Here is a 24,461-nt window from a genome sequence, read left to right on the forward strand (position 1 = left end):
GAAGACTTAAACTGCTGTCTTGTCCACATTAAGCTCCTACAAAGGGAAAGCGAGGCAGACCTCCTGCAAAAGAGCCAAAGAAACCTGGTCCCAAAAAAGCAAAGGCAGCAGATGGAGCTGCCGGAGGGAAGCAGGAGAAGATTTCGGATGCCTTCAAGAAAGTGAAGAGGAAAATGAATCGCTTCAACGGTGTCTCTGAGGCTGAACTCATGACGAAAACTCTGCCTGATATCCTCACCTTCAATCTGGATATTGTGATTGTAAGTAACTGACGTTGGGGTGCATGTAAGTGTAATACCATTGTGAGTGCAGGAAGCATTGTATCACATTCTTTTAATGTATGTCCTATACGGTTTACTTGATGAAGCATTAACCTTTCCGCTTCGGCGCCGCTAGAAACCATTCATATATGAACGATGATGTAATGGTGACATTAGGCGCCCATTCTAAGCCATTTTAAACAACCATTGGTTGTTTGCCAAATGACTGACATCTCCAAAGGCTCCAACAACCAAACAGGTATGTTTTTTATATATTTTCAAAACAAAAGTAAAGGTAGATAGACAGAAAGCTGGACAAGTGAGTTTTATTTATACAAACTTGCCAGAAATCATACTAAATCGTCCACAATGTTTATATACCCAGAAATAAATTAACAAAATATTAGATGTAGTTAAATATTCACAGGATAAACTTTAGGGATGACTCTCCAATCAAAATGCATTTCATTAAAGCCCCAGGCCAATAGAGATACATTTTCTTATGAGGTGCAGCATTTCAGGATCTTGGGTTTTGATTACTGTATATACCATGATTTTAAAGCGCAGCATTGCTGGAGAGAGTACTAAATTACTTTACATCAGTGGTCAGTAAGGGGGGGCATGACTAACTAAAGGGGCAGTTCTGTAAAAAAAAAAAAAAAAAAAAAAAAAAATATAGAACATTTTAAATAAATACAGAATGACAGCTAATTAGTCCAAGTTCTTGCCTTTCAAATGAGCTGTTGACGATCACTCTAGGACTTGTAGAACTGGAGAAATTAAGTTTGAAGTGGCGAGTGTCAGTGAAACTGCAGGGAACAGGGGCAACAAGTGTAAAAAAAATAAATGGTTTGTGGTCCAGTGGTTAAAGAAAAGGGCTTGTAACCAGGTGGTCCCCGGTTCAAATCCCACCTCAGCCACTGATTCTTGTGTGACCCTAGGCAAGTCACTTAACCTCCTTGTGCTCCGTCTTTCGGGTGAGACGTAATTGTAAGTGACTTTGCAGCTGATGCATAGTTCACACCCTAGTCTCTAAGTCGCCTTGGATAAAGGCGTCTGCTAAATAAACAAATAATAATAATAATAACAGGTATTTTTTCCCGGATTTAACGTAAATCGTAAAACGTTTTTCCTAGATTTAGCTAAAGACATAAATGTTAACACACAGTTTCTTAAAAGTTGGAATGTAAGCGCAGCTCTGCAGCATACAATGCCAAATCAAACGCGTCAATGGGCGTGGGCTTGCACATTAAAGTGCTATGTGCTATGCACACCGTACACAAGTGACACGATTTGTTTCTGCACTACTCGCTGTTCACATCGCAATGGACCAATCAGCAATAAGGTCAAAGAGAAATGAATTTGAGTACATTTTAAAACTTATTTATTAAATTCAAACTAGGTAATAGTAGGGTATGTTTCATCATAGAGTGAAAACGTTATTCTCTTAATAATCTTTAGATTCTCAGCTGTTTGGAAAGGTATCGTACTGTATGTTTCAGTGGATATTTGTCCTGATACACAAGCCGAAAGCCACGTTCTGTCGTTCAGATTTCAAACAGGTAGAATGTTCACCAGAGCGGAAGGGTTAAACTAATTATTAACACAGTTCCAAAAACATGGATATACTTGAAAGCTACTTGCACAGTAGAATTGTCTGACAACCAATAGAGAGCACTAATAAGATTGTCAGGACACAGAGCAATCTGTAACCACTTTTTACAATTATATTTTAACAACCAGTCATTTTTTTCAAACATTTTGCTAAAAAAATACTGTTGTCCAATATAATAGCTGACCAGCTTTACTACCTTTTTAAGGTAAAATGTGAAACAATATAGTTTTATAAAGGCTTGCTTGAGGTTTCAGTGGGGATAAACGCTTTCTGCATCTATAACCAAATGACATTCAGTTTAAACAGCAATATCTGGCTTTTACAGATTGGTATTAATCCAGGACTGATGGCAGCTCACAAAGGACATCATTATCCTGGGCCAGGGAACCACTTCTGTAAGTCTTAACGTCTGTCTTCATTAAAAAAAAAAAAAAAAAAAAAAACAGAATTTAGCTGTTTTGTCATCCATTTTAAATTCTGGTCACTCTTGGCCCTATGCGTGTAGAAACGCGCTGTTAGCTCCATTGCACTGTGCTAGTAAAATAAAGAAAATCAGTGATGGCCACCAGTGTCAATATCCTATCAAAATATCGCTATTGTTTGATATCGATAATTTCCGTATTGTGGTAAGTGTGGAATTTTACAATTTGCTTCAACAATAATTTTTTTGATGAAACTTGAGAGCTTTGTGACAAACATTGTGTATCTAATAACTAATTTAATAATATCAACATGCTGTGCTGTAGTGGATTTCTTTTAAAATAGAAGAATGAATGAATTTTCAGCAGTTACATACACTTGCCATAAATAACGTACAGAAAACTTGCAGACACGTACTTTTTATTGCTAAAATACTAACGCAGTGTAATCAAGTTTATTTTATATTGATACAAAAATTATCTATTCTCTAAAGCAAGTGCTATAATATTGCCTTTGCTATATGTTAATGCAAAAATCCCCTCATCTCTCTGTAGGGAAGTGCCTCTTTTTGTCCGGCCTGAGCGATACTCAGTTAAATCATATGGATGACCAGCTATTGCCAGAAAAGTGTGGTATTGGGTTTACAAACATGGTGGAGAGGACAACTCCAGGAAGCAAAGACCTTTCCAGGTACGATTTAAAATGGGGGAGGGGGGGGTAAAAACAAGATGAAAAATTGTGGTGCTGACTTCCAATCCCTGATCTTAATCCAACCAGGTCACGAGTTACGCAATTGAACACCTAGGTTCAATTTAAACGATTAATGGTCTAGGGTGAAATAGCTTGAAATAGTCAGAGGTGAATCCCTGTGCTCTAGAGTGAAGGTAAAGTGCTGAGTGGAAGTTAGCCACCAGGTGGTGTGTTGGACAAAAACAGTTTTAGTCATACATTGTGTGTTTGTGTGTGTACTGTACACAGAGCTCATGGCTTCACTTGTTTGTTCCTTGTAAACTTAATCCCATGTCCAGTGCGTTTAATACACCCTTGACTTCAGCTTTACTTGATTTGTTTGTTCACTTAATTGATTTGTTTTTATCGCAGCAAAGAGTTTCGAGAAGGAGGCAGAATTCTAGTAGAGAAGCTTAAGAAGTATAAACCAGTTGTAGCTGCTTTTAATGGAAAATGTGAGTAATTGTTATATCTAAACACAGTATTGTATATTAAACCTATCATTTAATTGAAGTTAATAGGAATCTACTAATTCTTTGTGTTCACTAATGTTGCTTCTTTATGGTAAACATGTCCAATACCAAATTAAAATCCCTGCATGGCTTGTAAAAACTAAAGCAATATGGCATTATTTACAACTACTGTAAAAATGTATATCTTCAGTTTGGAGTATGTTCTTCTACTTCACTTGCTAATTCTTCTCTTGTTCTTACCAGGTATTTATGAAATTTTTAGCAAAGAAATCTTCGGAGTCAAGATTAAGAAATTTGAATTTGGTTTGCAGCCTCACAGGATTCCTGAAACAGAAACGGTAAGTGCGTTCTCCAGACAACCTTTTAAATCTGCATGCCATGCCTTTCTGTCCAAACACATATCTAAACTTCCACTAAAACCTGTTCCTCTTTTCCACTCTAAAGGCATGCTATGTGATGCCCTCATCAAGTGCACGCTGTGCCCAGTTTCCCCGAGCCCAAGATAAAGTCCACTACTACATCAAGCTGAAAGAACTGCGTGACCAACTGAAGGGTCAACCATCAGTCAGCAAGGACGTGCAAGAGCTGGAATACAGTTTCGATCTGAAGTTGGCAAAGGGTAAGAGGTTCAGAATGTCAAAACACTGCTGGGTACACAAACCTCAGGCATTCTTCTAAACACATTCTACTTTCCAGTTTTGGCCAAATCTATAAGGCTAACTAAATGTCTTTGTTTAATCAGTTTCTGTGGCTTGCATTGTAACACTAACTTCCAATATTAAGATACCACCACGTGAAACATCTCCTTACATTTTGGTTCTTGTTTTCAGAGGATGCAAAGAGGATGGCTATTAAGGAGGAGAAGTATGATCCAGGTTATGAAGCTGCTTTCGGTGGTGCTTACAGTGAGTCTGGACCAGAGGGCAATGGACCCTGTAATTTCTCTGCCACTGAGCCAGGTAAGTGTGTTAAAGGTAATCTGAATACTTTATGAATGCCACAACATCAGAATTGTTTGCAAACTATTCCATAAGACAAAGTTGTTTTGGCTATATGAAACGTTTGCCATGTGGTTGTGTTATTTTGATTTTATTTTTGCAATTCCATTCAATTCACATACAAAAAAAATCCTCTGTCAAAAGTTGTTTCTGTTTTTGTTAAACCAGTCATGCTTTGCCAGTGTACAACTTATTATCAAAATGAAACCATGAGGTAAAGTTAAAAGCCAAAGCATATTGTTTAAAATCAATACTTCCCAATGTACACAGTGCTCACGCAGATCATGTTTTACGCCTCGCGCAGACAGTTCAGTGTCGCTTACTGCTCAATGCAGAGCCGCTTCATTGGGTCATGGACGATAATTAAGATTGATTAATTTTTCAACGTGATAAAATTATCGCTGCAAAAAAATTGTTGGGATTATCGATTTTTATTGTTCTAACCCTAGCCTCTGGCTTCTCTGTATGTCACTGCTGTTTGTGTGTTTTTTTTTTTTTTTTTTTTCTTTTGCACAAACCATCCACCAGTCCATTGTAATAAGAGCAAACTTAACACTGCAAATTACAGTTTGCAGATTGTGACCAACGCTTACTAACGTGCATGCCACGTAGTAAGCCGATTAAACAACATACATTACCAGATGGCAGCCGACTTCATCCAAAAATAAGCTTATAAGGCACCGATTAGTTGGATGCACAGCACCATCTACAAACTTTGACATGCCTGGAGGTGTCGGCAGAAAGAATTAAGTTTATATACCGTATAATGGGAAATTTTGTCTGGTATTAAATTCGGCGGATTTGCTACATTGGGGGATTTTGACGATTTTTGAATTCCAAATCCCAAAACCATTTAAATGTTTATTTAAATATATCTGCTAAAACAATCTAATTTACAGTAACGTGTTATAACACTTAAGTCACTGCAGCAGCTTGAAGAAAAATGGCCATGTAAAAAAGTTACATTATGGCCCTTAATTTTAAGGCCCTTAATTTATATGGCCCTTAATTAAGGTACTGGTAAACTTTTACAATAAGCATTTGCTTTCTCTTTTATAACATAGCTATGGTTCAAAACATAATACAGTGGAATGATCACAGTATCATGCAGTAATTGTAGGACAGTATTGCTAGTAGTATTGGAGATTCCTCCCCCCCCCCCAGATACAGTCTGCACCACCCAGTTTGAGAACCACTGCCATAAGACACCATTCCACTTTTTTGTTCACAGATTTGTAGTTTGGTATCTAACTTTCTTTCTTTCTTTTCTCACTTTTAGAAGCTGGCAGTAAGGAGGTGAGTACACCACCTGCTTTTGGACAGGTTCCAGGTGGACAGGTTCCAGAAGGACAGTGGATGATGCAGTCGTTTGCAGATCAGATTCCAGACATTGGTAGCTGTAGCACACAACCACGAGAGGTTACAGGAACTGATTAAACAGCTAAAACCCAGGAACTGCATGATCGCTGCAGTTTTAGTGCAGTCACCAAGACACCAAACCTCAGTTCCTAAACTGAAGTCTTTTAATTCCTTTTTTTTTTTTGAATGGTATCAGGTATTTTATAAACCGGAGAATTGCATTAAGTAGATTCGTTTATCATATGAAAGCTATTTAAAGATGATGAATCTTTCTGAAGTATTTAATGTAATTCATACATTGTGTTCTGGGGATTTTTTATGCACATTTTAGAGATGGGAACATTTTACAAAGTGCTATTTTGGTATGTGGTCTGGAAATGCAATAGTACTCCCATTTTTATTTATAATGGATTTTTCTTAACTACAACACATTTGGATGTTGCTCTAATATGATCATGTTGTGTTTTAAAAAGAAGATGCTTCAATAATGTCTAGTGAATTATTTTAGGCTAATTGTTTTACTTGAGTCTAGTATCTAGGTCCTATTACAATTGAATCCAATGAGTAACTACATACTGCTGTTCAAGAAACTATCCTACCTGAGCTGCCCAATTTGGTGATTTAATACCTGGTTTTACATCTTGGATGGGATAAAATCCAGGAGTGCCTCTTGACTTTAACCATTTTACCATACTGAACTGTATCGAATGATATTGTTGCTTTTAACCATATGTTGAGATTAAGCAAAACAGATAAAGGGGTCCACGTAGTAGCTATTAAAGCAGGTTGGTAATCCTAGTTCAGAATGCTAGTTGGTACTACTGATCTAACCTACTCTAGCATTTTAAGTGACTGTTGCAAAACCAGCTAGTGACTTTCACCAAGTTGCTGTTACATATGTATCTTTTATTTTAAGTACATACTTCAGAACCTTCAGTTTTTCCTCAGGGGAGGGAATAGTGTGAAGCTGCCTCATTTTTATTGCCTGCCAGACTGACTCCCATCAAGAGCGGATGCGGTCAAGTTTGGGCATATATAACTTGTTGGATATACTGTGCCTTTTTAAAAGGACCAGGGATTAATTGGCCCTTTCCCATTGTAACTGCTGGAACAATTGTGGCTAATATCAAAAGACCTGTTATGTGTGGGAGCTACTTGGTGGATTATGGATTGTTATAAATTGCTGGCAGGGGTTGGAGGAGGGATTAAATTTGTACAATATTATAAGTTTATATCTTCACTTCATGTCTCCAGGTACTGTAAAGTTATTTCTGCTGTAAATCTAAATTGAATTTGTAAAATTAAGTGTGTTAGATTTTGTATAAAAAGAAAAAAAAGTTTTTGTTTTTCATTCTAGAACAGCCCTGCCTATTCTTTAAGGGAAGATTTTGATATGTTCTTGTGACTCGAGGCACCAAGGTTCTAGGAAGCTTGGTACAGTAATTGATGGCAGGCTATACACACCTTTTGTCTAGATCCTTTTTAACAATGGTTGGTTAAACAAAAAGAAACGCACATACCTTGTCAAGGGCTTTGCTGAAGTTCTGTGACTGAGTGGGACTGAAAATACTAGCTTGACCATGATGGACTCACTTATTTGATTGCATCTCACATAAATAAGGCTTGTGTACCACTTTTAGCAAGATTTTGAATCTACACTTTTGGGACTATTTGAAACATATATATATATATATATATATATATATATATCACTATAATGACGCACTCCTAACTTGTTTATTCTCTTCAGTGCTGTAAAGTGTTTTTTTTTGTTTTGTTTTGTTTTTAAATTGGTCCTCTGTGACATGCAGGATGTTCTGAATTGTCTCTCTATGCTGAAAATTAGGAATTGTGTTACAGCTTTTTACTCTAGGGTCATAAGTCAATTTCTTTACTTTTGAGAATGCAATCAACTTGTAGATCTATGTGCTGCAGACTTGAAGAAGATGAGGGTGATCTTCCTTCATTTTTAGTTCTTATCCTGATCGATACCAGTAATTCTTTGACTGTTTTAGCCAGGCCTGTGTGAAGAAGGAGGTTAAGTGCAAAATAGTACTTATTTCTCTGACTGGTATCTTCATGTTTCTAACCAATGAATTAAGAGGCCAAGCACAAATGATGTAGGTGCTCTTAATACAATGGCAGCTATTTGAAATGCCTTGAACTGTAGTGTGTTTGTGTGTATTATACAAAAATGAGTGTATTATCATTTGTTTGCTGATTTTTATTGCAGAGGAAAGAGGGAGGTGTATTTTAAGTATGACCAACCTGACCTTGCACAATAAAGATTTTGCAACCTCTTTATGTATGTATGTTTAATTTTGCAGTCTAGCGAGGGGCTTTTAATCCTGCTCATTGAGAAACAAGTGCTTTATGTTCTATTCAGTCCTAAAATAACCATTCCTGGTTGTTTTTTTAGCAGTGAAAGCAATATAGACTTTTTTCACATTTACCAATTCCTTTTTTTTTTTTTTAATTTCAATCTCCAATTTGGTATGCCCAATTATTTTCTGCCAGTAAAATCGTAGAGTGTCTAAATAAAGTTTTGTGTACCACAAACAGATTTTTTTCTTTAGCAACCACAACACTTTACCATCAGGAGTTTAAGGATGATTTAATTGCACAGCAGATTCCCTATGAGGATGAGCTGATAATATTGCTTCAGCCAAAGAACCAGGCACGGTAATTTAAGACGTTACTATAATGCAGAACAATAATGTAGTGTGAGTTTTGTACTGAAGCAGGGTCAGCTGTAGCAGGAAAAATTGTTTATTTCTCAAACTTTCACCAGAAAGGTAAAAACGGAATGCATAGAAATACTTGCAACTGTAATTTAGGAAGTGTACTGCTGAGAGAAAAAAAAAAATTAAGGAATTCAAAATAAAATGTACTGCAGCTTACGTGACTAGTAAAACAACAAAAAAAGAAATGCTGTTCACTAAATTTTAGCTCTCAGATTGTGCTAATTAAAATATCTAAAATATGACTGCTTGCTGTGGTGTATTTAATATCGGAAACAGCAGAACGAACACGCTGCAATTTAAACTTATTTAACTGAACATTTTAAACAGTAACATGTAATCATAAGAAGTCTATGTTACATGCTGTCAGATCATCACTTCACTAACGCTGAACATGGGAGCTGCAGCATGCTGTTTCCCATATTGCAACTGTACACAATTAAAGGTGCGGTCTCCAATTCCAAACACATTTTCAGCCAGTTTTGTAGTGCTCCAAAAGTCACATTTTCCTCTTGATCTTGCCTTGCTGTGAGCAGCACATACTTAAACCATGAAAAATGCTTCAGAAAGCATCATCTGAAACCCTCCCACTCTTCTCCCCTCTGCGCCTCAATGAGATTGTAATTGCCATGTACCTTACAACTAATTGAAAACCCTGTTGATCTGTCCGCAACAGAGTAAGGATTAAAAATCCAAAAGGAATAGAAGTTGGTATTTGTTAAATATATTGTGTTACGTTTGCAGATGAATACACTGTTGTGAAACACAGGCAGGCTTAATACAGTACTACTTCAAGGCAGAACACCGTAAAGAACGCAGTTTTGCCACTGCTGCTGATCTCCATTCTGAAAAAGCAAGGAAGGACGTTTTTTTCTTCTCCCCTCTACTTTTAATTAATCTACCAACTGAGCACATATAAGTCAATAAGTTTTAGTGCTAAGGTTGGTTGCCATTTGATATGTAGAACCAAGACTAGAAAATATGCAAAAGAATGTACGTTTACATCAAGATGAGCGAGGATAATCCCAGTACCAGACTTTTCTACACTTGTATGTTGCTTTGGATCTCTTTTCAGCTGCTGGGCCTGATCAGCACAAATGTCCCTGTGGGGTCTGGGATGTACCACTTCTCCCAGAGTTCAATGTGGGCACATGGGTAATCCCAGGGCTTGAATCGGCCATTCCAGTGCAGCAAATGGGCCTCCTGAAGAAACTGCTCCGAGTACCGAGTGTCTGGGCTCCAGCCTGAAATGAGACATGTGTTTATTAACTTACAATGTGTATCAAATAAATATTTGTTATTGGATGTCTTGGGTTTCTTTCAGTATTTCTAAAGCTCTACATACAGTAACTATATTGATCTGCAAGTGCCAGTTGAAAGCTATTAGGTATCTTGGTGTATTTATGCTAAGTTTTTTTTTATTTTATTTTTAGCTGGCTTCTATCGCTATTGTGTTACAGGCTGGCAATGCTTTGTAAAATGTTGTTATATGTTTTACATTGAATATATACACTCGCCTAGATGCCGGATGTGCCACAATGGATTCATGTTGGAGTATTTCTCATGGAAGACAATCAGCATTGGGGGAGTGGCCACCCCACCTGCCATTGCGCTGCTGTACAGATTCTCCCTTGAAACAAAACAAGATTAGATTAGTCTTCTATAAACCAAAAAAAAAAAAAAAAAACATTGAAAACTGTACTTACTGGACATTCTGCTGCATCAGCTTTTCCAGCTGTTTGGTGATTCTCTGGTGCTTCCATTCAGTAATATTGGCCATAAACACCCCTGGGTTGAAGGAACATGTGCTGGGGTTGATGCCAAGTTCCCTTACTGCTTGCTTTCTGTAGTCCAAGAACCCCATATATGTGGTCTATGGGGAAATAGTATGGCTTGTTCATATATATATCATTTAATTCACAATGTTGCCTCCATGGCAAAAAAACCCCACCCCAAAACAAACCAAGCCACACTGTCCAAAAATCATGTTCAATTTATATTAAAAATATGATTCATGCGTGCCTCTTTGCTATATTTCTCTACCCTGTACTATTATGTGCACCTCAGTCTTCAAAAGTTCCTTAATATGTCAAGTGTTTAATTATTTATAATTATTTTAATTATTTATTACCGCTAACAGGATTTGAACCAGTTTTCATTAGGTGTGCAGCAGGGGACCTGTAGAAAAATGTTTCTGAATATGATTTCTCTTATTAATTCTAAAGACGATGAACCTCACCTGCATTCCTACGCTTCGCACCATTTCGTGAGTGGAAGGAAGGTCACAGTCTGCTGCAAAAGCTGCAGCATGGCCTGGCTTCAAGTTTGTATTATACAGGTCCTGGATATCACCTGAGTTTGACATAAAACAGAAAGAGGCAGTCAAACTGGATTGTACTGTAGTCTATATGAGTGCAGGATAGAACACACATTAGATCTGTCTCGGTCACATTGTATTCACTTCTACAAAGGGCTGAATTCTGGAAGCATGTAATTATTAAAATCTAACAGGATATATACTGTATGTATATGTAGTGGTCAGGCAATATTAAATGAGTTTCTATATTTTATAAGCAATACTCCATGCGAAGTCCACAAACAGAATGGGCAATCACAGCAGTGATGTTTTAAAACGTTATTTTCATTTATTGATTAAAAACCGACATGTTTCGGCTCGCGGTTTTAAAACATCACTGCTGTGACTGGCCATTTTGTGTGCAGACTTCATGTGGAGTATTGTTTGGATTGATTTTGAGTTAACACAGCTGGTATGGATTTAATAAATAATTAATTTAAGCGCAGGGGATCTAATGTTGGATTATATTTTTTAAGGAAATGCAGGAATCTTAGCATTACATAGGCTGCATAGATTAATGTTCTGGTCTTCTTTGAATAACTGCTACTTTACCCCATAAAAGCTAAGTGTTAATTGGCATCCATTATTTCAGCTATCCAATGTGTAAAAACAGTACTGTAAAACACACAGATATGAATACTGTTTGTACATTTGTGGGCTGTCATTTGTCCACGGAGTTTCACACGGTAAGGGTCATTTGACGTACCTTGTACGATGACGTCATCGTCCAAATAGATCACTTTTTCGTGATTATGAATAAGAAGTGGGATATAGAAGCGGACAAAATTCAGCTGCCAGAAAGAACAAAAGGTAGTGTTAAAAAAGATACAAGGGTTTAACAGTGATTTCAATTCTCCAAACAGTACTGTACATAGATACACTTACTGGCTGTAGAAGTTCTGGTCTTGAGGAATCTGGTCTCACCTTCCCTCTCAGCACGAGTGGGTTAAATTCAATGATTTTAAACTTGATATCCTTTAGGTTTGAGTTCTCAATCCATTTTCTGAAAATAAATAAACAAAACTAAATTAAAGACCTGGCAGGACTGTTCATTATCTGTCAGATGAGACTATACCCTTGTCAATACCTTTGCCATTCACCCATACTACCCTAATGCAACACAGTTCTCACTAGGCAGCATGCAGAGGCAAAGAGACAGTGCCACTGTAAAAATACATTTTAGAAAGAGATAGTATTACCTGACATGCTGCAGCGAGTTTCTCAGGGTCACAATGTAGAAGAGAACGTTGGCCTCAGTATTGCTATAGAGGCTGTTGATGGCTGCAATAGTGCCGCCCATCCGTCCCTCTGCTGCACAGATCACCACTGGGATGTCATCCTCACCAGCCTCATCATGACTGCCTCGCTCATACACTGGATTGAAGCCTGCTCCTGAAACCAGGACAAACAAATACAACTACATGGAAATGTACTCTGATACCTGAGGGAACAGCAAGTCATATTGTCTCTGGCAAAACCTTTTTTCCTATCTGTCAATAGGATTACTACTTACCAGGCCACTTGCGTACCGGTCTTTACTAGGAACTGGCTTGCCTTGTGACAGCGCATTTGCACTTACAACAATATTTGACAACTTCACATTTCTTTTTTGCAAAATGTTTAGGTCACAGTTGAAGGTATGTTTGACCCAGCTTTTACCTGACTCTTATAAACATTCTAACTCTTCTCAAAAGCAGATTTATCTCTGAAGTCATAGCAAAAGCAAGCAAGTCCTAGAGCAAGGAATAGGTTGTTTTTTTGATAGTTTTATACCATTAGAATTATTTACCGGTAAGTATTCTCTTTGAATTGCCTTTTCCTATTTCAAAATAGGGCCATGTAAACATCTTTCTAAATGTCTTTTAATCTTTTAAAGCACCATTGAATGTTGCTGTCATTGTCTTGTTGTCATGAACTGTTAGGACCTGTGCTGCATTGTATTGTTCTGTCATTCTGAAAGGGAACTGTATCATCTATTAAATGTGAAATATGAAGTTTTGCAATATTAGCATTAAGCACTGGGACAATTCATCATCTTTACTTTACTTTACTGTGTAAGTGAACTCTTACTTCAAAATAATACAAAAGCTCTAAGTACATACGTGTTTCATTCTTTCTGGGTTCTTTTTTGTGAACTTTGCTGTAGAGAATGATACACACCATCAAGACGAGGAGCAGCATCAGAATGTGGTTAACTAGAAGAACATAAAACAACTAGGTTTAGATGGGCTGAGGACAAAGTGGTACAGAACACCTATCAAAGTTACAAGAAACGCATTAGGTTTCCTTTGCGGTGTCCCATGTTGTCTGGCGTTTTATTTTTTTTTAACATACTGCAGACTCTTGACATTTTTACTCACCACGGATCATAAATCAACTAACTGGCAATACATTTCTCAACATTTACTTGGGAGCGTTCGCCAGGAGAAAAAAAAAAAAACACAGTGCGTGAACTGGATACACTGTGATGTGAGAAGGAAAAACCTTCTGGAGAATGTTCCCGATTAAAAGTTGAAAAAAAAAAAAAATTTCAAAAATATGGACCACACAGAATACAGCAAAGTTAAAGTAACGTGTTTCTTGTTAACACTGCAGGGGGTTAGTATATTGGATTTATAAAGTGTATTATTACAATTATACACAAATATAGAAGGAAGAATTAAAATAAAATAAAGAGCTTTAAAATGATCATTGAAATATGCAGCACAAGAATACACCACTTCTCTATCTTTCCTGTCCTTGCTTCACTCACTGCCATTTCCCATACTTAACCCCGTACTAAAGATGGTCCCAAGCTTTCGGCCCATTTTCAAAAGAGATGCGACAGCGCAGCTTACACAGTTTGTTTTTTTGGGTGCAAGGACAGAGTCTTGCAGCTGCGTCCGATTTTCAATATCAGAGTTGCACTGAAAAACTAGCCTTGCTTTTTGATTTTGTCGGAACTTTGTGGGCGTTTCAGGGTGTTGCCTGCTTTTTTTGACCCACCTCTCAGTTTACCTGCACATTTTCAAATCAGTAGAATGATTGCATCTCACCGTGTTGCATCTTTTTGACCTACATGTGCTTTGAGTTGTTCTAAATGAATCGCAGTTGTTGCAATATGCCGTAAAACGTTTTTTATTAAGAATAGCCAGGTTTGTGTGAAATGTGTCAATGAGGGGAACACAGTTGTGTTAAGTTTGTCATTAATGGCAGCATATGTGATTCTGACACAATCTGTACTTAAACACAAACTTAAGCATGGCTCTGGATCACATTGGGTGCCACCTCACAGTGTACAAAGCTGTGGCAACAGCCCCATAATGTGGTGCTACTATTGGCATCACCAGTTCATTCTTAAATTTCTGATTTACTGTTTGATCACACCATAAAATAACCATATTATTTTTTGTTTTATTTCATTTTGTTGCAAGTTATATTAATAAACTATTTCTTTAGTTATTATTATTATTTATTTCTTAGCAGATGCCCTTATCCAGGACGACTTATAATTGTTACAAGATATCACATTATTTTTTACATACAGTTACCCATTTATACAGTTGGGTTTTTACTGGAGCAATCTAGGTAAACTATCTTGCTCAAGGGTATAGCAGCAGTGTCCCCCACCTGGGATTGAACCAACAACCCTCCGGTCAAGAGTCCAGAGCCCTAACCACTACTCCACACTGCTGCTCATGTGTGCAGAAGTTCACTTTGTTATATTTTTCAGTGCTGTTATTTAACATTGATTTTCTTGATAAATTCTACTAGTTCCCTTTAATTTCTTTATTGCTGTAGCTAATTAAATATGGTTTGTTACAGAATTGGTGGCCTGTATGGGTTTCAAGGTAGAGGATTGGTTAAGAGTTTGTTTAGTTGTAAACCAGCATTGTTTATATCTTGCATTGGGGAGTATTTTGCAATTATGTCTTTTGATTTGTCAACACCATTCAGAGACGGGTCATGCCAATACATTGTTAAATGAACCACTCAGTGTTTATATTACCAGGAGAAGACCTAGAGATCCGGTTGCTGAAGTAGGTGCCCTGTTGAGTAAGTTATACGTGAGCGAGCCAGACCCTGATGGGGCTGAGGGTGATATAGTAGAACCGTTCCCTTCTGATGAGAGGCAAACCTCAGAAGAATTAAGTAATATGCTGGGTCAGACAACTGAACAGGCCAAGACATTAGAGGAACATTTTAACCTGGCACAAGGCAGTGTTATTAACAGGGAGGAATCTTTAAGAGAATACGCTGACACCCAGTTCCAGAGGGTGGGGAGACCGGCGGAATCTGCTGTTGCTCAGCTGGAGCGGTCAGTGGTGGATTGTTTTAATCGTTGGAATGAGCATTTGGACAGAGAATTTAAGAAACTACAGAGAAGAGCTAGCACTCCCAAAGTCTCCGCATCTCATCATCATACAGTCAGGTCCCACCCAGCTGATTCAACGTTGGAAGCTCCAGAGCTCGTTTCTAGGGGAGCCCATGGCCTTAAACTGCCATTCAAAATAAATGTTCCTGAGTTTGGAGGTGAGAGTGAGAGCTCCGATGCCATGGGATATATCAACATGTGTGAAGAGTTTTTAGCGTTCCAACCTCTAAGAGATAATGAAATTATGGCAACTTTGTCCTCAGTTTTAAAAGAGTCTGCTAAGAGCTGGTGGTTGTCTGAGAAGCAGGGAATACCAACATTAAGTTATTTTAAAAATGCATTTTTGAGAGCTTTTCTCCCAGAAGATTTTCTTACAGGCACCTGAAAAAAGTATTCGAGATATGACTATCGCGCACTGTGTCTAAAGTGGAAACCGGACATAACTGAAACAGAGATTGTTCAACGGATACTTAATAACAGCAACTAAAAACTGGCCAGTGACCTCCGAGGCACAGATCTGGTTCGAGTAGACCATGATCGAAAGGGACTGGAGCGAGAAGCAATATTGGGCTAAGGTGAACAGTAAAGCCTCCACAGACTACGCAGGAAAGAAAGGAATCAAGGGAGCCTCAAGAAAACCAGCGTGGTACATAAAATCCGAAGAGCCATCTCGGATACCCCCACTTTCTCAGGACTGACTCTGTTAGTAGTGAAGATTGGAGCGAGAAACGCACACATTCCTGCATTACTGGACACTGGTTGTACTTTTACTTTAATGAAGAACCAACTATGGCAGGAAATCCAGAAGCCTAGTGACACGCTGCAGCCATGTGATGATCAAGCATTCGTGTTGGTGGATGGCCAGACTCACTGCGCCCTGGGAAGAACTTGCTTTACTTTTGATTTTCATGGCGAAATCTGGATGGTCGACACTTATGTCATGTCAGATCAACACCTGGCATTTTTACTGATTCTTGGTTTGGATTTTGTTTTATATAAAACCAACACCATGATTGACCTGCGAAACAAACAGTATGGGGTGAAAGGACAAAAGTGATGTGAATATTATCCATTCTTGCCCAAGATGGAGTGGGGATCACCATAGAAGATACTAAATATGCTTGATGTGCCCCAGATACATCTCTACTTGGCTGTCTCTAAGATGTCTATGGCACCCGCAGGTCTTACCCCGGTTACAGAGGAGAATATCGTTATTAACTCACACAATCTGATCCAACAAGACGTACAGCAACTTATGAAAAAATGGCCTACGGTGTGCACCTCACAACTAGGCATGACTACTGTTTGCACTCATACCATCTATACTACTGATGAAATGCCAGTGAGGTGTAGGGCCTACCGAGTATCCCCCCAGAAGAAAGCATTGACACAAGAAGACCTACATCAGATGATGGAGGATGGGGTGATTGAACTATCTTCGTCAGATTGATCCGCCCCGGTGGTCTTAATTCAGAAGTGTGATGGATCCTACCGGTTCTGTGTGGACTATCAGCAGATGAACCTCAAAACCCAGTTTGATGCCTACCCCATGCCTCAAGTCCTTGATATCCTAGAGTCACTGTATGGAGCACCTGTATTCAGCTTACTAGATCTGCGCTCGGGATACTGGCAAGTATCCCGAGCACAGAGCATGTGCTGGGGAGATTTAATAGGACGCTGTTGTTTTGTATACATATACGATACCATCATCTATTCTCCTAGTGAGACCCAACATTTGAAGGACCTCGAGCTGGAGTTTCAGAAACTACACCAGGCATGTCTTACTTTAAACCTGGTTAAGTGTAATTTCTTCAAAAGCACATTGAAGTTTTTAGGACATATTGTGGCTAAGGAAGGAAGGCGTGGCTGTTGACCTGGAGTTAAAAGCCATCCAAGACTGTCCAGTGCCTACCAAACTTAAGGAGGTACAGCATTTCATTGGGCTGGCAGGTTAGTACCATAAATTTATACCACGTTTGGTGGACATCGCAGCACCTCTCAAGCGTCTAAAAATGAAGGCTGTGTAGTGGGAATGGCCAACAGCACGCCAGACCAGCCTGGAGCTTCTTAAGAAAGCTCTTCAAGCCCCTCTGGTCTTGTCACACCCAGGTCTTTCTAAGACCTTCTGGGTCTACACGGATGTGAGCAGAGCGGGTCTTGGTGCTGTGGTTGCCCAGAGAGAGGAAGATGAAGAGCATGTGATTGTGTACACTTCCAGGGTGCTTAACAGGGCAGAAAATAATTATTCAACTTTGGAAAAAGAATGTCTGGCAGTAATGTGGGCAGTTGAGAAGTGGCGTCACTACCTGGAGGGAGTACAGTTTCATGTGGTGACGGATCATGCCGCACTAACATGGGCTTTTAATGCTCCAAAGACATTTTGGCTGACACGATGGACCCTGAGACTTCAGCACCTTCACTGTTTTGTACAGAAAAGGCAGCATTAATGTAGTCCCAGATGTCCTGTCCCGTGCTCCTGTCACCCTTGTGGCAGTTAAAGAAGTGTGTGTGTGAGAAAACTTCAGGACCAATCTTACTTACTTACCTACTTCTCTCGATGAGGTGGCGGCTGTGCAGGCAAAGGATCCCACAGTAATCGAGCTTCTCGTGAGATGAAGACGCCATCTCCGGTAGGACCTAACCGTTCTACCGAAGGGTCCCCATCCAGTGGGAGTTACAGATTCCAACTAGCGGTTCCCACTGCACTTGCACAATCTTTTTTTTTATTTTATTTGCATGATAACGAGATTTTCACCCGGTGGGGTACACCACTGTCATGAGTGACCCAAAACCTGTCTTCCCTTTTTTGAGTGAAAGGTGTATGAGATGTATGGTTCTTTGATAGAACCAGCTTAATTTCTTTGAAATTTTCCCACTGATGATGGGAATGAGAATGTAAAGATGGAAGCCTGGCAAACAAGATTTTTGCAGGTATCAGGCTTTTAAAGACTGTCACCCACACCTGTGGTGGCTTTCACAGACTCACTGAGAGCAGGAACTGACCCAAGACTGTCACCGCTACTGGAAGCAGGACGATCTTTGGGATACAAATTGAACATTTGTGAAACTGCATGTGTGTTAAAATGTTGTAATAACTGCACTGTATTTTAAATAATATAAAACCAGCAGAAATACTAAACAGACTGTTAAAACACACTGTTCAGAAAAAATGTTGTAATGTACTCTGCATTAGTCTATGAGAATATTGTAGAGAAATTATTATTATAGAAATCATTGTAAGTCTGAATAAGTTGTGCTGACCAGAAAGAGGAAATCAAAGAAAAGTAAAAGAAAAAAATGACTGGGATGAGTGAGGGATATTTTTCTGTGGCGTACTCCATTGCTAAATTCTTGTAGTTCACATATTGTAGTTCACATTTAGAGGATGCCACAATGATAAATAATTTGCTTTATTTATGTATTCATTTAAGATTAATTTCGAGTAATTTAGTTTGGTATGTAACTATTCACAAACCACCATCCTTTTTGGTTTGGAGGAACTGTAGAGCTACAACTAAGGTGCTACAAAAAAATTCCAGGGCTCCCAAGTAGCGCATCCAATAAAGGCGCTCCGTGTAGAGTCCTATGTCACTGCCGACCGTGACCAGGGGTTCCTAGGGGTGGGCACACAATTGGCTGAGCGCCACCTGGGTAGGGAGGGATTAGGTCGGCAGGGGAATCCACGGTTCACCGCGCACCAGCAACCCCTGTGGCTGATAGGCCACCTGCGGATCTGCAGTGGAGCCATTCAGATCTGTGTTGTCCTCCGGCACTATAGGTCTGATGGCTTTGCTGTGGATCCGCAGTGCGAAAAATGACGGATTGGCATGAACACTTTTCGGAGGATGCGTTTTTCAGCCTCTGTTTTTAAAAATAAATAAATATTTTTTAAAAAAAATCGATTTAAATCAAATAAATCTGATTTAAAAAAATAAAATAAAAAAAAATCATCAACCCTGTAATGAATTTGTGTGGGACTTTATTGACTATATTCACCTGCCATTTTGGGGTTAAAATATCCAATTTCTGCGGCCAATGCGTGACCGTGACATCGCCTAAATACTTTGAAATACTTGGAATGCCGTAGGCTACTAACATCCTAAACTAGTTTTGCATTTGGAGTAATGTAAATATGAGAATTAGACACCCTGCTAAATCCAGAATACTAATCTAAAATCTATTGTTTATTTAAAGTAAATATTTACCATTTTATTTAAGGGAAAATATACATGTATATAACAGTATAATATATATATATATATATATATATATATATATATATATATATATATATATATATATATATATATGTATAAAAAAAGTTGTATTAATGGGTAAAAACAGTGTTATGTACCACACAACCTAACAGGGAAGTCTAGGAGGCAATAGACTAAAGCTACCGTCAGAACAATACTATGCCCTCAGAAAAATGCTGGTTCACCCCTCTTCCCCCTCTCCCCCCTGTTCATGGTATACAGATGACATCCAAGCCAGTATGAATGAGCGTGGGTGATATTTAACCTTTAGCTGGAACTTAGACTTACTCAGAAGAAAGCAAAATGATATCAACTATGCCTCATTCCACTGGCATTAATAATAATCTATTTTTAGTATGGCAGTATCACAGCACTCTGTGCCAAAAACGTTATTACATACAATTTGATCTCAGATAACAATCCAATTTAACAGAAAAACTAAAGAATCCAGCAGCCTCTGTAATATAAGAACAGAACAGGCCTGTGTTCTTCTGGATGTTACTCACTTTTTCTCAACAAAGCCATTTCTTCTTTCTCTTAAAAACACCTAAAAAAGAAGAAAAAAAACTGATATTAAACTGCAAATTGAGTTTTTGAAATTATGGATAAAACAGTTCTGTATTTCAGTTTAAAAGACATTTTAATTTTGCTGTGTGTGTCACACCACAAAATGGGTAAGATAAGCAAGTGCCAGTATTGGTAAATGGGCAGAGTGTATATGTTGTACAGGGTCTACCCAAAACAATGGCAACATCTATCCATAAGTACTGATCTTACAATTACAAAATCCTCAGATTAGATAAATATAGATGTTAACACATTGACTACTATGTTCAAGATTGTGATATATGTGTGTTTAAGTGTTTGACTGTCACATGCAGAACCCTGCTTAAAATCTGCCACATCACCTACAATCTTGGAAGGTTTCTGTCCTCTGCGCACACATGGATGTGATTTTACTTCACAATAATTTCTGATTGAATTTATGCGCCTGCTTTTTGGCAACTCATATTCTCTAGACAACTTTACAAAGACCACAAGCCTTTAGTTACATGTAAGCTATCACGCCAAAACCAACATACCCCTCATACCACTGAAGAAAAAAATAATAATAAAAAGCACTGCTGTCATTTATTTGGACTAAAAACACATCTCTGGTCAGAATCACATCATTTGCTCTGTATTTCAATACAAGAGACTCCACGTGATCATATGGTAGCAGTTATATAAAACTCAGCCTGCTAGCTCAGAATAAGTAAGGAGCTAAGCCCTGTTTGTGCAACATATCTCGTTTCTTTTGACAGCCTTCCAATATAATGGGGTACTGTATTTATATGAATGATAAAATGTTTGTGACACTTACTGAATGCTATAGACCTACCTGTTTAGAAAATAGAATACACATCCTCAAGCACGCCCTGCAACTCTTGACTTTGTACTGAACTTCTATGTGTACAGTATATTTATTTTGCAGGCTTGTTGGGGTTTTTTTCTTCCTATTATTTGAGTGGACAGAAGCTTTACATTTAGAATGAAGCACTTTCCTAAATTCCCATGATTCAGTTGTGTGGAATCTGTCCCTGGCTGCTTCCAGTTAGCACTGAATATGTACATTAAGTAAAACATACTATTCATAAGTCAATTGTGTTTGTATGTGATATAATCACCCCTCTACTTAAAGGGTACATAAGGACCTTTTTATTTTATTGTGTTACATGTTCCCATGTGTTGCTACAACTGTTTAAGTAAGGTGCGTGTATTGTTTTATTTTCATTTTATTTTTATTTATTTTTTTACATTTTGACCATTTTTTTAAAACTTTTAAATTGCATTCCCTGCCTCAAGATGGCTTCACATGTACCCGCATGGACCTCTCAAAACTACATTCCCCACATTACCTGCTCACAGGTAAATCCATCTCAGTTACATATGTGAGCAGGAGGATGATGGGAAATGTAGTTCTGAGCAGTCCATGCAGATATATGTGAAGCCATCTTAAGGCAGGGAATGCAATTTAAAAGTTTAAAAAAGTGGCCAAAATGTAAAAAAAAAAAAAAAATTAAAACAATACACACACCTTACGTAAACAGTTGTAGCAACACATGGGAACATGTAACACAATCAAATAAAAAGGTCCTTATGTACCCTTTAACATCCATATTACTTGCATGTGATATGCTTCAGACAGAATAGTGGCAACATTATATCAGCAGACATTACACACGTGTGACCTACCTAAACAAAGCACTACTTTTGAAATTATGGTAGTTTTTACTAGGAGAGAATCCCATTCATGCGTTTGATTTTGTTTTTTAAACCCAGGAAGAGATATAGGACTAGAAAACGAGATACAAACAGTACAGCAATGGCCAAATGTTTTGCATCACCCTGTAGAATGAACTCTTTTTGCTTTATAAAGTCGAATGAAACCTGCTGACTAATCTTATGTTAACATATTGAATTACATACCACTTTGTTATTTTCCATATACTGACTTCTAAATCTAACATGAAATATTGTACTGCTATTATGGCTTCCAGCAGGCTTTTGCGATATAATTTTGTAGTGTCTTTGATTAAGTGACTTTAAATAATAGATCTAAATTATAATGAAATTAAATAACAAATCACAATACATTTGTATAGCATGTCACACACACAACTGCCATAATCAGACCATTTAAATAACACATTTAAACAACACTATACACATGATACAAAAGCAGCAATTTTAAAGTTACATTAAAACCCACTAAGATAAGAAAGCCATTTTATAAAAGTGCGTTTTTAGTCTTGACTTGAAAACTGTAACGGTCCCAGCTTCCCTGACAAACGAAGGTAGAGTCCTACCTCCCGTGCTCGTTTTGTTGCCCCTAGGAATAACCAGCAGCCCCTGGTCGGTAACTCCTGCTAATAACTAGGTGCTAATCCATTCAGGGCCTTGTAAGTGAAAAGCAAAATCTTAAAATCAATTCTATACTGCACATGGAGTCCATGTAAAGAGGCCAAAACAGGGGTAATATGATCACTTGTCCTGGTTTTAGTCAGAATTCTAGCAGCGGTATTCTGAACAAGCTGCAATCAGGATACCATACTTTTTGGGACACCACAAAAAAGTGCATTACAGTAATCAATTCTAGATGAAACAAAGGCATGCATTAGTCTCTCGGCATCAGATATGCCGAGAGACAGAAATAATTGGTCTAAGTTTGGCCATATTTCTCAAATGGTAAAAAGATATTTTAGTAACTTCCCTAATATGAGTCTCAAATGATAGATCAGGATCAAAGATAACCCCCAAACTCTTCATTTCTAGTTTAAGTTTTGATGAGAGACTGCAAGGTTCAAGCTCACATAATTGCAAGTGGCCCGCTCTGCGGCTGCCCGCGGGTCATTTGGCCCACCGTCAAATTTAATTGCCGACCACTGGTCTACAGTATCAAAGGCAGCACTTAGATCTAGATGAATTAAAACTGATGTAAAGCCTGAGTCAGAGCTTATCAACAGATTATTCACATCGCTGACAAGGGCTGTCTCAGTGTTATGTGCAGCATGAAAACCAGACTGAAACTTCTTGAATATACCATTAAGAGTTTGAAATCTATAATTGAATTGCAACAACTCTCTCTAGAACCTTATCTAAGAATGGTAGGTTGGAGATTGGCCTATAGTTATTGAGGACTTTAGAGTCCAAACTGTGTTTCTAAAAATATGTTGATTTTTTTTTATTTTTTTAATTATGTCTCAATCCTAAACGTCTAGGTGATGCTAAACTTTTGGTTGTAGCTGAAGATAGACAGACAAAGCTGTTTGCATTGATGTGATCTTGTCTATGTGTGGTGTATTTATTTTTTTTTTAAAGTAAATAACACTTTTAACTATGTACATTAAACAGTACAGGTGACAGATGTTCAAGATCTTGTAAACATTTAAAATATAGTCATTTTTTACAATAAAATAAAGAGGATAAAACTAACACCTCATTAAAGATAAAATGAACACAAGCCCACACACAGTAAATGGAGTACAAAAATTTTTTTTTAATAGTTCAGGCAATAACTATGTATCTATGTATAGATAGAGCTTTCGTGCGATATACAGCCAAATGTGTGTTGCATTTAATTGTTTAAATTGATATATATATATATATATATATATATATATATATATATATATATATATATATATATATATATATATATATATTAAGAAGTATCTTAAAACAAAAACAATCATTAATAGTAATAAACTACACACGAATTAATTAGAAAAATACTAACATGTGTTTTGTTGTTTTTTTACGCCACCTGGGAACACTGGCAATATTGCTCCCTCCATCTTAAAACTTTTCAAAACAGATACGTCCGCTAAGTTCTGTATCTGGTGGTCGTAATGTAATCTAAATAATTTTAAGTAACGGTTTTTTGATGAAGACCGATACGTTGTACGGCACTCAAAGCACACACTCTACTGTTCTTCAGTTCTGCATAGCTGCTAGAAAACATTCCTAAATTCCTGTGAGTCCAGACAATAGTTCATGCAAAACAAATTAGAAAAGCAAGTCACATACCAAAAGAGAATAAGTTTATGCCAATGCTCTTTGCAAGCTCCCATATGAAGGTGAAAACTTCATGAAACAACCAAGATGGCACAAACACTCAACCACGTAACCAGGCGTCTCGGTTTTTCTGGTGCCCCAACCTGTACTAGCAATGAATTGTTATAATGTTAGACTTCCAACAAGGGCGTCACGAGCCTGCCACATGTTGGATAAACTATTTCCAGATGTCTTCAGTCATCCTAAGGCAGCCCCTGGTTTTCACAGTCGATCTGTAGCCTATCCAGCTGCAGTCAGAACTGCATTTGTTCCCCGTCGCATGAAGAAATCTACAGAAAACAAA

The 24,461-nt window shown here is 37.9% G+C and overlaps 2 protein-coding genes across 6 annotated transcripts in view; one reads left to right on the forward strand and one right to left on the reverse strand.

The window, feature by feature from the left end:
• Positions 1 to 8,156, forward strand: part of LOC117415830 (G/T mismatch-specific thymine DNA glycosylase-like) — an 11,948-nt gene extending 3,792 nt beyond the window's left edge. For all 5 annotated transcript variants that reach the window (XM_059026959.1, XM_059026961.1, XM_059026958.1 and 2 more), the window contains 8 exons: positions 34 to 260; positions 2,201 to 2,270; positions 2,850 to 2,985; positions 3,397 to 3,479; positions 3,741 to 3,835; positions 3,942 to 4,116; positions 4,328 to 4,456; positions 5,775 to 8,156. In XM_059026959.1, the coding sequence (XP_058882942.1) occupies positions 34 to 260; positions 2,201 to 2,270; positions 2,850 to 2,985; positions 3,397 to 3,479; positions 3,741 to 3,835; positions 3,942 to 4,116; positions 4,328 to 4,456; positions 5,775 to 5,932 (1,073 nt within the window). In that variant the 3' untranslated portion in view covers positions 5,933 to 8,156. The remainder of the gene's footprint in view (positions 1 to 33; positions 261 to 2,200; positions 2,271 to 2,849; positions 2,986 to 3,396; positions 3,480 to 3,740; positions 3,836 to 3,941; positions 4,117 to 4,327; positions 4,457 to 5,774) is intronic.
• Positions 7,727 to 24,304, reverse strand: glt8d2 (glycosyltransferase 8 domain containing 2). Its single transcript, XM_034026678.3, has 10 exons — positions 24,131 to 24,304; positions 20,068 to 20,108; positions 13,054 to 13,146; positions 12,151 to 12,343; positions 11,837 to 11,954; positions 11,658 to 11,742; positions 10,835 to 10,947; positions 10,302 to 10,468; positions 10,113 to 10,225; positions 7,727 to 9,839 (listed from the first exon to the last, which is right to left on the reverse strand). Exons 2-10 carry the CDS (start codon positions 20,084 to 20,086, stop codon positions 9,667 to 9,669), a joined length of 1,074 nt encoding a protein of 357 aa, XP_033882569.1. The 5' UTR covers positions 20,087 to 20,108; positions 24,131 to 24,304; the 3' UTR covers positions 7,727 to 9,666.
• Positions 24,305 to 24,461: the final 157 nt, after the last annotated feature.

Source organism: Acipenser ruthenus, chromosome 7, assembly GCF_902713425.1.
Source record: "Acipenser ruthenus chromosome 7, fAciRut3.2 maternal haplotype, whole genome shotgun sequence".
NCBI classification, from domain to species: domain Eukaryota; kingdom Metazoa; phylum Chordata; class Actinopteri; order Acipenseriformes; family Acipenseridae; genus Acipenser; species Acipenser ruthenus.

Coding starts and splice junctions, on each gene's coding strand:
- glt8d2 (XM_034026678.3), bottom strand. Junction 10,469..10,834: donor TGCGAAGCGTAGGAATGCAG/GTGAGGTTCATC, acceptor ATTTCCCCATAG/ACCACATATATGGGGTTCTT. Junction 9,840..10,112: donor GTGGCACATCCGGCATCTAG/GCGAGTGTATAT, acceptor GTCTCATTTCAG/GCTGGAGCCCAGACACTCGG.